This window comes from Zeugodacus cucurbitae, chromosome 2 (genome assembly GCF_028554725.1).
Source record: "Zeugodacus cucurbitae isolate PBARC_wt_2022May chromosome 2, idZeuCucr1.2, whole genome shotgun sequence".
In the NCBI taxonomy this organism is placed as follows: domain Eukaryota; kingdom Metazoa; phylum Arthropoda; class Insecta; order Diptera; family Tephritidae; genus Zeugodacus; species Zeugodacus cucurbitae.
In genome coordinates, this window is record NC_071667.1 from 84,857,999 (window position 1) to 84,872,040 (window position 14,042).

Genomic DNA, 14,042 nt, shown 5'->3' on the forward strand with positions numbered 1-14,042 from the left:
TCTGATATATAGATATACACCCACCAGATATTTGAAGACCCTAATATTTGGTATATGTGAACTAGGCGAAGTTATGACCCGATTTTTGGCTCAGAGACACTATATTATAAGAAAAATATTCCCTATGAATTACATTAAAATATCTAATAGGTTTACCGATAGGTACAGGCACTGAAGTTTTTCACTTTGATACCTGGAGCTTTGAAAAAATATAGTCCGGTTTCAAGAAATTTTAAATGAGCGGGCCTACAATGCAGAGTTTGTGAAAAGTCTTGTTCCGATATCTTCATTGGTTTTAAATCATGATACAAGTAGTAGGCGTGGTTCTCAACCGATTTAGCATATTTTCAAACTATAGCATCCGAATGCCAAGAAAATAGTATGCACTAAATTTGGTTGAAATTGATCGAGTAGTTTCTGATATATGGTTTTTGATCCAAAAGTAGGCGACACCACTACTAATTCTCATTTTTATTGCTATCTGAATTCACCTCTCTACCATTTTTCTGACTTGTAGTAGTTTGTTTGGGAGGTGGGCGTGGTTATTGTCCGATTTCACCTATTTTCATAGTGGGTGATGGGATACTAAAAGCAAATCTGTCCTTTAAGCCGTGTTTATGTTGGGAGATATATGCAACATGTTGCGAGAGTATAAAAATGGAAAGCACAAATTATGTAAATTTCATTTATCTTTCTGTAGTTCTTTTGGCCTTTACTGCTTGACCACTTTGTACAAATATAATTAGCAGACAAGGAAAGTATAGAAAATCCTATATTTTATATAACAGACGAAGAACTTATGAAGGAAACTAATAGATCTATTGTAAATCTAATTGCAAACTAATTTAAGAGGAACGTGATGTCATCGATTTTCATTTTAAACAAGTTAAGTCATTTTAAACTGAAGTAAAGCCGGATCAGTAGCCAAGGCTTTGATAGTGCCACAGCCAGTCAATGAATCGGGGTCCCTCACCAGAGTATGAATAGTTTGGTGTTCCATGGAGTACTACTTAAAAATTTGGGAAGAATTCATCATTTGTTGGTACCATACTCAGACAACAGCCACTCTCAATGCCATTAATACACACGCAGACCCCACAAAATGCAGAAGGAAATTAAGGAAAGTATGTACAAACTAGCACATTGACACCGTTATTTATACGACGCATGCAAATATACCCCTACTCCGCGTATTGAAATTGGCAGCCTGCTTGGAGTGTATTTGAGTGCGCACAACAACAACAACAACAACATTGGCTCAAGTGGTCCATTGAAAGTTGCCAAAGCGTAAAGTGTAAAGCTCAGCATTACAAGCCAATTGTTAGCAACTTATTTGTTGATTTTTGTTGGCCCAACAACTTCGCTGAGGAGTTGCGAAAAACTGGTGATTTATTTTTATTAAGCCGAGGAGGCGGAGCGTGGTGCTGAAGGAGCATTAAATCACACGCACACACACACACGCGAGTATAATAAAAATGAATATAGGCCTATTGACCTCACTCACAACTTCGCACTGTGAAGTGGTGTAAAAGTTTAAGTGCCATTCTGTTAATCCTGCTGCTTGCAACCGACTGCTCGCTGCTTGCTGCTTGCTGCAGCATTGAATTGTGACAACAAATTGATGACTGTCAAGAGTGAAGGCGAAAGCTCCAAGCTACAGCTGCTGCTGCTGCTGGCGAATGCGAGAAAGTGTGGTGGAAAAAACACATTACGAGCTATGAAGGAAAAAAGCCACTTGAAAAGTTTTCGAGCAGTGATTGAAATGATGCGAGCGAGCGTAAGGAATATAAAAGCGAAATCGACCAACAAAAAGCATATGTTAGTGGCACTCTCGCCACTCGCTCCAGCCGGATAAGGACCAATAAATTACTTAAGTATAATTTGTGCAACAACAACAACAGCAACACAAGTGTACTAGCAATGCATATGGGTTAAGGCGTTGCGAAAGCCTTAAGCTTCAAGGAAAAGCAAAAATCAAGCCAGTGAAGCGTAAGTTAAGGCAAAAGTGATCGAAAGGCGAGCGCTTGGCAGCTGTCAGCCATTGGTGGAAGCTACTTGCCGCACACTCTCTGGCTCTACATAGCCACTTAAGTGAGAGTGTTTTCTCTCGACAAATTCATGTGCATTCATGTGCGTTAAAGCGCTTTTAAGTCATTGCGAAATATATCTATGACGACCAGTCGTGCCATTGGCAGCTGCATGTTTATTGCTGCTAAGTGAAAAGTAAGTAGTCTTGCATCGAGGGTTGAGTTTTGAAAAAGAATTTTACTTTAAAATTTGCATGGCATGCTTTCTTCAGCCAGTTTGAAGACAAATAAACGCTGGAATTAAGAAGTATTATTTTTCTGATATTGAAAGCCATACCAGTACAAATTATCAATTGTATTCTGCCTGAGCCTGCAACATACAGTGAAATTCTAAGTGCAGAGGAATGTTAAATTACTTTCTATACCCACATTTATCTCTTCCCACACAGAAAATATATTTCATATTTTTTTCAATGCAAGTACTTGGCACACACTTGCACCCTTCTACATTTTTAGTGTTACACAGACGTATGTGTTACCGATAAATTTGCAATACTAAGTGAATTAAGAGTGAACACATCTTCCCATATGACGTGAATAATATAAATACATACATATTTAGACGAACCCTGTAGGAAATGCGAACTAGTAGTTCAGAATCATTTTGCGAATTTCATAGCAGTTTGAAACTACGGCCGATATTTAAAAGAAGGAGAAAAGAGCCAAGAATTATGCACCATTTTTTATATTTCTTTCACGAAACTATTATTGTGAAATACGATGAGTGTGCAAAAAATAACGGGAAATTTAGTTTTTTTAATGTATTCATTCGTCTATATTAATGTTGTTACTCTCAAAATAGTCCCCATTCGATATTATGGAACTTACCTCTTCCAATCGTCGAAACATTTCTCAAACTCGATTTTTGGGATTTCATTTGGCTCTTTCAGTGATTTCTCGCATGCTTGTAAAACGACGGAATTTTAATGTTCTTTTTATTTTTGGAAATAGCAAAAAGTCAATCGGTGTCATGTCTGGCGAATATGGAGGCTGGGGTTTTTCTAATTCTCCCAGTACGAACCTATGTACGAACAGCTGATCGATTTTATGAGAACCTTTTTATGGCAGAAATACCCTAAGTGGATTGTTAGTGATAATCTTATTTGAAGTAGAACTTGAACATAATAATAAGTTAAATTAATCAGAATCTCAGCACTTCACAACTAGCCTCCTTTCCTACAGGGAAGCTATACGCTCTCTCACCAAATATACCCCTACACATGCAATACGTTAGCATAGTACACTTACATAAGTGTTGACATATTTATGTAGATTTACAATCAGTTAGCCTGCAATGTACCAGTGCAATCACAATAGAAATAACTTATCCCATTTCACATTGATATTCCATTTGCGCTGGAAATTTTACAAAACTGGAGCAGCAAAAAAACTGCATTTACATAGCGTTGCTGAATGGATTCCCACACACACACCAGCACTACACAAAGGCTCAGCTTACACATTCCACTCGCACATAACCGAAATGCCGCCGCTAATGCTGATAACTGTACAATACACGGAGGTAAGTAAGTATAAATTCACTCCACGAAAAGCGAAAACTGAAAACTCTCTGGCGCTGACAACACTGCTTTGTGTAGCCGGCTTCTCACATTCGAAGCCCTGCAGGCTTTCGCAGCAGCGCTAAAAGCGTTCTGCGGCGCTAACGTGGAAAGGATATTTTAACACCGAAGACAATAAAGATGTGCATTCGTGTAGAATTTTATTGTTGCCGAATATGTTTTGTATGAATTGCAGCGACCATTGTGCTCGCAATGAAGCTTTCTATTTGTTGTTGTTTTTTTTTGTGCATTGTTGTTTGTTGTGTATCAGCAGTGAGCTATCAAAGAGTTTACCTGAGGATTTTAAAAACCCTCTACTCCACACCTTCCTTTTGGCGTATGCAAAGCTGAGCTACGCTGCGGTGGAAGGCTTTGCGCCACTTCTACGGCATTATTTACAGTTATAAATACGTTTTTGTTTACGGCAGTTAAGTTTAGACTGTCGAATATTTAGTGAGAAATGTACCAAATATGTATAGAAGCACATAAAGCGGTGATGATACGATTAGACAGTGCGAGTCAAACGAAGGTTGTCGCCAACGATTAATGGTAAACATGAGCTGGAAGATCGATAGTGGTCTCGTACAATTCCAGGTTTGACGTTCTGAGAAACAATTTTGGATCTATTTCTTACGTACTACTTATAACAAAAGCGCTTGACTATATCTTCTTCAGAAGACTGAGATTGAACTATCATATCATCGCACTAAACCAGACGTTCTTGCCAATCTTTATTTGAACATTTCATTCAATATTTGAGATACTGATTTTGATGGATACTAAATTACTATTCCTACATTCGACAAACAATGAATCAGGTTTTCTAAAGCGAACCTCTCCAGACATACAATTGGCAAAGCTTTGAGGGTACTTTGTGTTTACATAAGATTCGTTAGTCATTCAAAATCGATTTTAAACATGCAGAACCCCAAATTCTGCAAACAACATCACACCATATCAGAAATATGAAAATCTTTCCGAAAAAAGAAATATAACTATCTGCAAAACCAAAGAAGTCTATGAGGAGGCAATAGTGATTACTTCCATTTGCTGTGAGTTGTATGGATATAGGTATGTGTGTTCTTACTTGCTATTGAGCCCTTCCGCTTTTTTATAGCGCCTGAATCATGGCACTTTGGTAGTTGCAGTTGTCGTAAACAGAAGTGTCTAACGTGCAACAGCTGCGAGGTGGCGGAATATTGTAATGTCGATGATTTGCATTTCCCTACTTTTGTTCGGCTTTCTATTATTTAGATAAGGCGGTTGTAAACTTGCTAGCTAAAAGTTCGGCATGGCAAAAAAATAGTAAGTATTTCACTGAGACTGGCAAGAGAAGGGAGTTTAAGGTAACTACTATAAGGACTGTGATATGGATCCAAACGGAATTTCTTAAACCAAAAATATAAAATGAATGTACTCTGTCAAATTGCTAAACACTGTCTAAACGGAACCCGAACACCCTCCGTATTATTAACTGAAGTACAAGTGATAATTGAAATTTCTTCAGACTTTGGTCCAAATTCCTACTATAAAATAGTAGTTTCTCCTACTAAAATTCTGAAACTGTAATCTCCGCTTAATATCCGTTCTTCCATACATGGGTGCATCACCCAACTGTAAGCCGATCAATAAAGCGAAATTTTGAAAAATCCAGAAAGTTGAGTGTGTCAGCAGCCGCGCACGTAAAGGTCATTAATTCGCTGACATTTGTAACCACCGTGATGAGAGGAGCTCTTGCGCTTGCCATTGCCGCTCAACGACAAAGACGCGTGACTAGCCTGCAATAGAAGCGAAATGGGATCTGAACTGCCACTGAATGCAGTTTTGACAGCTGCACATCAAGTCTGCGGTCGACGGTGGTCTTGGTGCTGTGGCGCGGTGGGGCTTCAACAACACTCGACTCGACACTGTTGCTTGAATGTTGGCAGCACTTGGCATTTTCGATTTGCTGCTTAAAATGTCACGGTGCGTTCGTGTGGAGTCGCCATAAAATGCCATGAAATAGCGCAGTGACGCTGGGAAAAAAATGCAAGTTGCAGGTGGAAAACACGAACAAGATTGGGTGGCAAGCGATGTGACTGAGTACAAATATATGCACGCCCACTGCACATTTTTACAGATTTGTATGCACTTGTGCGGGGTCGTAAGTGTATTGCACTCCATCGCTACGCAAATTGTGCTACCTGTTGTTGGTTGACACGACAGCGCATCGTACAGCATTCAAATCTCTCACTCATATGCCACCTTAAAGGATTACTGGCCGCTCACGCTCGTGGAAATGCAATGGGAGTGTTGCGAGAGGTTGGGACATATATGCGTTTGTACTAAGTAGGTGTTATTTGGTTAGGAGGTTATATATCTACATATATGTACATATATAATGAACACTGTGTAGCATGGAAGAAATATAAAATAATTAAAATCTGAACGAAAAACCCATAAATGGCAATGTCCCGACCGAAAGAATCTCAAAGCTCAACCTAATCAAAATTTTAAAACATAAAAGTCGAGAACAGTCGGATATTAGAGGCCCTCGCAATGTATTAAATCAAATTAACCCAAGTCATTTCCTAATTTCATTAAGATATCTTGCCGATATTGATCATTTTTGCATGTAAGACGAAACTTAAATTCCTACCCGAAGAGTGGTTTGTGATTTATGAAATATATTCTTCTAAATTTTACGCCCGTCGTCCAATTTTAAACATGTAAGCCTGTTCTCACTCTGTACTTTGTCTTATATTTCCAGTAAATCTTGTTGATAAAGCTTTAGTTGTTTATAGGATATGAAGTCCCGATCATGTTGGGAACATCTGAAAACCCCAACTAGACCATTTTTAAATTTTGAAACTTGATTTCAATAACTGCGATTGTGGGATCGTACACAATATGGACTTACTCAGTGTACTAAAGAAAACATGTTTCATTTGTCATAAAGGTACCTCTCATCTGGTGGAAGCACAGACGGACGCGCAAACTTCCAGAAATCAATCAAGCTCTTAATTCTTATTTTGACTTGTATTTTCCTCCATTAGTTATAGCTTTGTAAACAACCCCTAGATGAATAAATATTGTACTATATTCACAGTGCAACATGTTGCAAGAACATAAACTGTCAGTCGTTTTGAAATCATACAGTAGTTGAAAGATGAAGAGTATTTTTCTCTCCTCTTTGTGTTGAATACAAATAGTGGCTGTTAAAATGTACATATGTATCTATGAATATATGTGAATGGAATTGTCAACTAAGCGCCGCGCTGCTCTGCTCTGGTATCAGTGCCATCGCATGCATTTGCCACGTGTGTGCAAATACTCGTTTGATAGCGCTGCATAAACAGCGTCCGGCGGCTATGGCAACAACAACAGCTCAAAACGACGACGCAACAGTTTAAACATACAATAGTGCTTACATTCCTAACCATAATAGCTTTGTGCAGCCAACGGGCGTGTCTGCTGGTAAACGAAAAAGTGAACACGTTTCTGTGAGCACACAGACGGCTAACAAGCGCTTATGTTGTGGGGCGGACTAGCGGTTTTACGCTATTGGCAGAAGAATTTTGAAATTTAACATAACCTTAAAGCACAAAGAAGTATGATAAAAGAGATTTAAAGACATTCAGTTAAGTATCAGTTCCAGAAGGGTGAGTATCTTTGTGTCCTCTTCTCAATATCAACAACAATAGTTTTGTTAATTAAAAAGTCTTTATTCTTAGCAATGTAACAATTGACTGTGAAATTCAACTGCATTCGGTATTCCCTACAGGGCATTAAGGTGAATCATTCGTTAGGCAATCCTAACTTGATATAGCAAAAAAGCAAACCTGCTTCAGCAATATACTAAGTACACATGCCTTTAGCGCAAAAAATATGCAGACTAAGCACGTGCAGGGTTGCATTTCTATACGCCTGCGTCTATCCACCTGTGGTTTTTTCCTGATGCCACTATGAAGCTTTGACAGTGGAAACGCTCTGAGAAAAATTCAAACCGCACACAACCAAACTTGTGATCAAACAAAAAAATAACAAAAACAAAAAATGACGAAGCAAAGATAGCCCTAATTGAAATGCGACGCAAAAAAGTGTATGAAATATGCAAAGCTTCTGGTAGCAACTTTCGCTAACTGTGCAAGGGTTTCACGTTTCTTTAACGAAAAGAAAAAATATTAGAACTGATTTTCATGACTTATGTAACACAGGACTTGTATTAGAAGAATTGTGGAATGATGGGGCCGAACACATAAGAGCATTTTAAGAATTATGCGTATTCAATCATATCTCCTAAGATATTTAGGACCTCCTTCTTCAAAGCATATATTCCTGTAGATTAGGTAAGGTTGCATGGCTGTTCCTCAGAGGGATCACGTAGGTTATGAGAGACAGTCCTATGTGAAGCCAGGAACACCCTCATTGATTTTATATCAAGACTCTACAAAGCGCCCTGAATCTACTACAAATCCGCAGAGATTTTTCACTTTTATATCCGATAGTTTGCGCGTTTGAACAAAAAAACTGAGATCGAAGAAAACTTTGTCTAGATCTCGTAAATGCGGGAGTTTCTAAAAACAATTTTGAGATTCCACCTCGTTCTCTTACAAGCAACTTCTTCAGCAAGCATCCGCAAAGATTTTTAACCTAACAGCGTGGACCCAATGAGACAATGGCCAGTTAGAAACCTCATGACTAAGGGAAAATTATCTTTGATAAGAACAAAGAGCTCCGTAGACGCAAGTGCATGCGAGGGCCACCTGTCCAATAATAAACCAGAAAAGGATAGCGACCGACTCCTTCCCACCCAAACCTCACTCGAAGGAATAAGAGGTGAGCAGTTGTTTTCAGGGCTAGACGACATGTTGATGGTCCAATAACCTCGATATGACGTCGAAGTATGCCAGGATTCTAGTGTGCCGAGGCACAAATTCCCCTACTTTGTTCTCAAATTTATTAATCGCGAATTAAGCGAATCTTAAGCATCTCTCTATATTAAAAAAATGATTATTTTAAAATCAATGTCAGTTAAATAATAAAAAAAACAACGGCATGTTAAAAAGCTCAAAAAAGCGTCAATTGCTTAGGAAGAGGTTAGAGCCAGAAGAACCACTATTTAATTCAGTATACTCGTATAAAATTATTTGGATGAATTTTTATTATCCAAAGCATGCATGAAGAAAAACACACAGTCATGCTTGCTCGCAGCCTAACAGGTTGGTAAGCTGGCAGTGAGCTTGCTCAAGAATGTCACTCAAGTGTCTGTCACATCAGATTCGTCGACGCTCCGTTTGATATGTGCATATAACATTATTGAAATTGTGGGCCGCCATGCAACATATGCCTCAAGTACATATACATACATATATCTATATGCATTGCAGCGCGTTTAAGGGCAACTGACGTTTGCATGTCGCAGTTGATTTGTTTGCTGATGAATACGTGGCGTGTCGGTAGTAAATCTGCTCCACTTTAAGAGCGCGTTTATGCTTTTTCTGTGATACAATGCCACTGTGACACACTCGTACGGTAGTTGGGGTGTTACGCTTTCTTTCGCGCACTTTCTTTTAGTACTCGTAGGTAATGTGAGATATGAAATTTTTAATTACCGCCTGCGAGGAATCACCATGCAGCAAGGCCACAAAAAAGCACAAGCGAAAGCACTTGATTTACATACAAGTTAATATGAGTGCCTGCTTTATGTGCTTTATGCTTCTTACGTTGTTGGCTTCATTTTTAGCACTTACTTTACGTTTAATAAAATGCGGTACTAATTAATAGAAATATATGTGGCTAAATTGCACACTTTCGAGTGGTAACTCGAGTTAACGGTGTCAGTGACATTTTTTTTGTTTTTTTTTTTAGTTTTCCTGACTTTGTGGTGGGTTCATTGCGCCTGTCATAAGTATAGAGTCATATATCTGGCTTACTGGCTGCACAAAAACACAAAATTATCATATATGCAGTGTGTATAATCCTGAAAAGTTTTTCAGGCTTAAAGGACAGTGAAGAATCAAGACTTATAGCTTTTTGGGTATCAGTCTTTTTCAGGGACCGTAACTCTTATGACTTTTATCAAAAAAATCAAAAAATAAGAGTTATTTTTGATTTTTATTTTTTTAGATAAAAAAATAAGAATTATTTTTGATTTTTATTTTATGCATCATTCCAATTTTTATATATGAATATATGCGACTTGTCCATTATCAAACGTCCAATAAACTCTTACGTAGATATATTCACGGTAGCAATGCTTTAATTAAAACAGTATTCAGAAGAAGCAAATTTAGGCGTATTGGTAAAGAAGAAACTGACAATTAAAATATAGAAAATTATGAAAATATCATGGATAATGTATCAGCTATAAAACGTGAATAGAGCTAAATAATAAAAAATAGAATAGAAATAAAAAAAAAAAATTCTAAAATTCTTAGCTTACGTAAAACTTAAAAAGTAATGGTTACTACTGCGAGAGGCTTATAAGTTTTGGCTGCCATTCAAGTCAGTGTTAAGAGGTTTTTTCAGAAACATATTATGTCACAAATTTTGAATTGATTTTTATTATTGATTTAAAAATATTAAAATAAAAAATAATTCTTATTTTTTGATCTAAAAAAATAAAAATCAAAAATAACTCTTATTTTTGATCTAAATATATAAAAATCAAAATTTAAAAATCATACAATATTTCACATATAGTTAACCTAAAAATCATGATGGTGTAATCAAAACTTTTCTACGATGTTCCTTTATGTATGATTTTTATACTCTCGCAACAAATGTTGCTTATTGTTTTGTTCACATAACGGTTGTTTGTAACACCCAAAACTAAACGAGTTAGATATAGGGTTATATATACCAAAGTGATCAGGGTGAAGAGTAGAGTTCAAATCCGTATGTCCTTCCGTCCGTCCGTCCGTCTGTGCAAGCTGTAACTTGAGTAAAAATTAAGATATCTTGATGAAACTTGGCACACTTATTTCTTGGCACCATAGGAAGGTTGCTTTCGAAAATGAGCAAAATCGGACCACTGCCACGCCCACAAAATGGCGAAAACCGAAAACACATAACCATAACTAAGCCATAAACAAAGCTATGGAAATAAAATTTGGTATGAAGGATCGTACTATGAAGGGGCATATTTGGATGTAATTTTTTTGGGGAAGTGGGCGTGGCCCCGCCCCCTACTAAGTTTTTTGTACATATCTCGCAAACCAATAGAGCTATATAAACCAAACTTTCTGCAGTCGTTTTTTTTAGCCACTTCCTAATACAGTCTAAAAATTAAAGAAATCGGATAATAACCACGCCCACTCCCATACAAAAGTTAGGTTGAAAATTACTAAAAGTGGGTTAACTCATTAACGGAAAACGTCAGAAACATTAAATTTCACATATGAAATGGCAGATGAAAGCTGCACTCAGATTTTTTTACAAAATGAAAAATGGGCGTGGCGTCGCCCACTTATGGGTTAAAAACCATATCTCAAGAACTACTCGACCGATTTCAACGAAACTTGGTTTGTAATAGTTTCCTTACATCCCAATGATATATTGTGAGAATAGGACAAATCGTTTCACAACCACGCCTACTTCCTATATACCAGAACTTTGAAGACAATCTGAATCGTTTACTTTACAATATATAAAGTAAGTACTAGTGAAGATATCGGTGCAGAACTTTGCACAAATACTATATTAATAGTGTGGCAGCCCCATTCTAAAAATCGCCGAAATCGGACCATAGGTTTTTAAGGCCCCATATATCGAACACGAGGACCTCGGTGCTTCTAACCTAATATTATGGTTTCCAACTTTCAATGGACTTTATAGAATATATATGGACTTTATAGATATATGTGGGTAAAATTGTGTATTATATAATATAAATAAAGTTAAATAAATAAATTGCGAGAGTATAAAATGTTCGGTTACACCCGAACTTAGCCCTTCCTTACTTGTTTTTATTAAAAATTGTAAAATAACTCTTATTTCCGGTCCCTGGTCTTTTTACTTGATAAAGTAGAAAATAAACCATTAAGATTTTATAAAATAGATTTCATGTTTCTACTTTAGTCAAAGGACTTGTTAAGAAAATAACGGTAATTTTGTCCAGAAGTCCAATTGTCAAAATTATTTTAATTTGCTATTATGTCGATAAATTTTTAGCTGTATTCATTGCTGTAGCAGCCGCTAGGGTTAGATGCGTTTTCATGAACTTGGCGATTTTCGTTTGTTAAAAGCTCACAATTCGTTTCTTGTTCGTAAATTCTTGGCCAATTCTTGTTGATGTTCCAGTCTCCGACAGACATGACTCCATGTGACTTTTTCCTATGTCCAAAAATAAAGTGAATCTTAAGGGTCGTCGCTTTGCAACCATTCGAAAAATCGCTGAAAGAGCCAAAAGATATCCCAAAAATCAAGTTCAAGAAGTGTTTCGACACTATGGAAGAAGCGCTTGTATAAATGCAGAACATCGAATGGGGACTATTTTCAAAAAGATAACATTAATGTGGACGAAATTTTGTTTTTATTATTAAAATTCCCGTTAATTTTTTGAACACAGATGTTTTTGGTCAAGCAAATGCACAAAAAACCAAAATTTACATACGTGGAGGTTTAATAATCCTGAAAAGTCTTTCTAAGTTCAATATTGAGTTCTAGTACCAGCTTAAAGTCAAAGGCGCGGGGTCGGCACTCAATCTTGATTATTGATCATCTCTCAAAATACACTATAAAGCCGAACAACACTTTTTCTGAGTATATTCCGTTTATTATTCTATGATTAAAATATATAATATAATATATATTTTAGTTATTCCAACTCACCATCCAATAAACTGACGCTAAGTAAAAAAATGCGTGCCTCTAGTGTGAATTTCATTTTATATTGCCTTTGCTAGTTCCACATACGACTACAGCGTTCTTCATGCCATAATATGCTTAATCCTCAAAATTTCATTGCAACACCATACATAGCACTTTTGACTCGGATACACCTGGAAAAAAAGGAAAAAAAATATTAAATAAGTAAATATTTTTTTAAATATTTGTTTTAAGTTTATTTATGTAACAGTTAATTCTCACAAATAATGAAAATATCGACCGATTTTGATACAAATGCGACACTGCCAGCAACCAGCAAGTCTATTTACCTTATCCCTTTTTTTCAAAGGAAATGATATGATTAATTTTTAATGTATAATATAATATTAAAATGAATACAAATTTCTACTAAATTTGCATTTTTTCCAACTCCAGAATATACCTATGTGATGACTGACTGCGAAATAAAAATGCAAAGTGAATTGACTTCGTCTGCTGTGGCGGTGTACGAGTCTCAGTGTACGAGTGAAAAACATTAATGCATAAATATGGAGCATTAAATTTTAAACTCCGCAAGAATAAAAATGCAAAATATGCAGCAAATTCAGTAAACTCGAAAAATTTGTCCTTGGCTGGGCTAGCTGTTGAGACGAGACGAGATGCCGTGGCGGTGTGACGATGATTAACACGACAGGCCATGCTTCAACGTACGACTACTTCGCCAGCGGAAGGAGAGCGCAAGTAGTAGGAAGGAGGGCGTTACGAAATTACCGGAAATGGCAAACATGGTGAAACCATACGGCGTGCGCTCCGTTATGAATTATGCATACGCGTATATATGTATATGTAAATGCATAAATGCATAAGCTACTGGCAGTTACTTATACGCCATCGTGTGACATTATTATCATCATAAAAAAGACATAAATCATATGCGCACATTTTTCTTCATAAGCGCGACGACGGGCGCACTGTGCGCTACAGTGTCGACGACAAACGTGTTAAGCGAAATCGCGATGCTTTCGGCGCTTAAAGGCCATAAAACATAGGCGAGCGCTGCCGGTGGAGAGGAAATCACGAGCGTCAAGCGTATAACCTCACAACAATGTAGTGTTGGAGGCAGTCAAATGAAAGTAACGCACCGCGTTTCTTCTGGGGAAGTGCCGAAATTTGGCAGTGACATAAAATCCATTTGCAGTTGATAAAAGCCCGAACTTCATATACATATCTCCTTCTTCTTTACTTCAGGTTTTCAAATTTTTAGAGGGCAATAAAATGCCAGCCTTGTGTTGCATTATTGTCTTTGCTTTTGCTATTGCTTTTGTGTGGATTTTTTCACTCCGCCTACTTGTCAACAGAGTGAAATACATACTTTTCCAATTTCCTCCTTTTCGGCTTTGTCTACAGATACTCTTGCGCATTGATAGCGCGCCTCTGAAGGCCTTTTCTACTATTTTTGCATCTTTCGCGCGTTGTCGGCATTGTAACGCGAACCTGTCAGCGCCTCTCAAATTGATGAATGTCCCGACGAACCACTGCCTTTGCTTGTCTTTCTCGCTTGAAGTGAAGGCATGTTGTGGATCAC

General features: G+C 37.3%; 1 protein-coding gene across 2 annotated transcripts in view; it reads right to left on the bottom strand.

Annotated features, from left to right (window-relative positions):
* The window catches only part of LOC105218218 (uncharacterized), a 48,315-nt gene that overhangs the window by 25,795 nt on the left and 8,478 nt on the right, over positions 1–14,042 (bottom strand). For both annotated transcript variants that reach the window (XM_054235995.1, XM_011193656.3), the window contains one exon: positions 12,461–12,630. In XM_054235995.1, the coding sequence (XP_054091970.1) occupies positions 12,461–12,515 (55 nt within the window). In that variant the 5' untranslated portion in view covers positions 12,516–12,630. The remainder of the gene's footprint in view (positions 1–12,460; positions 12,631–14,042) is intronic.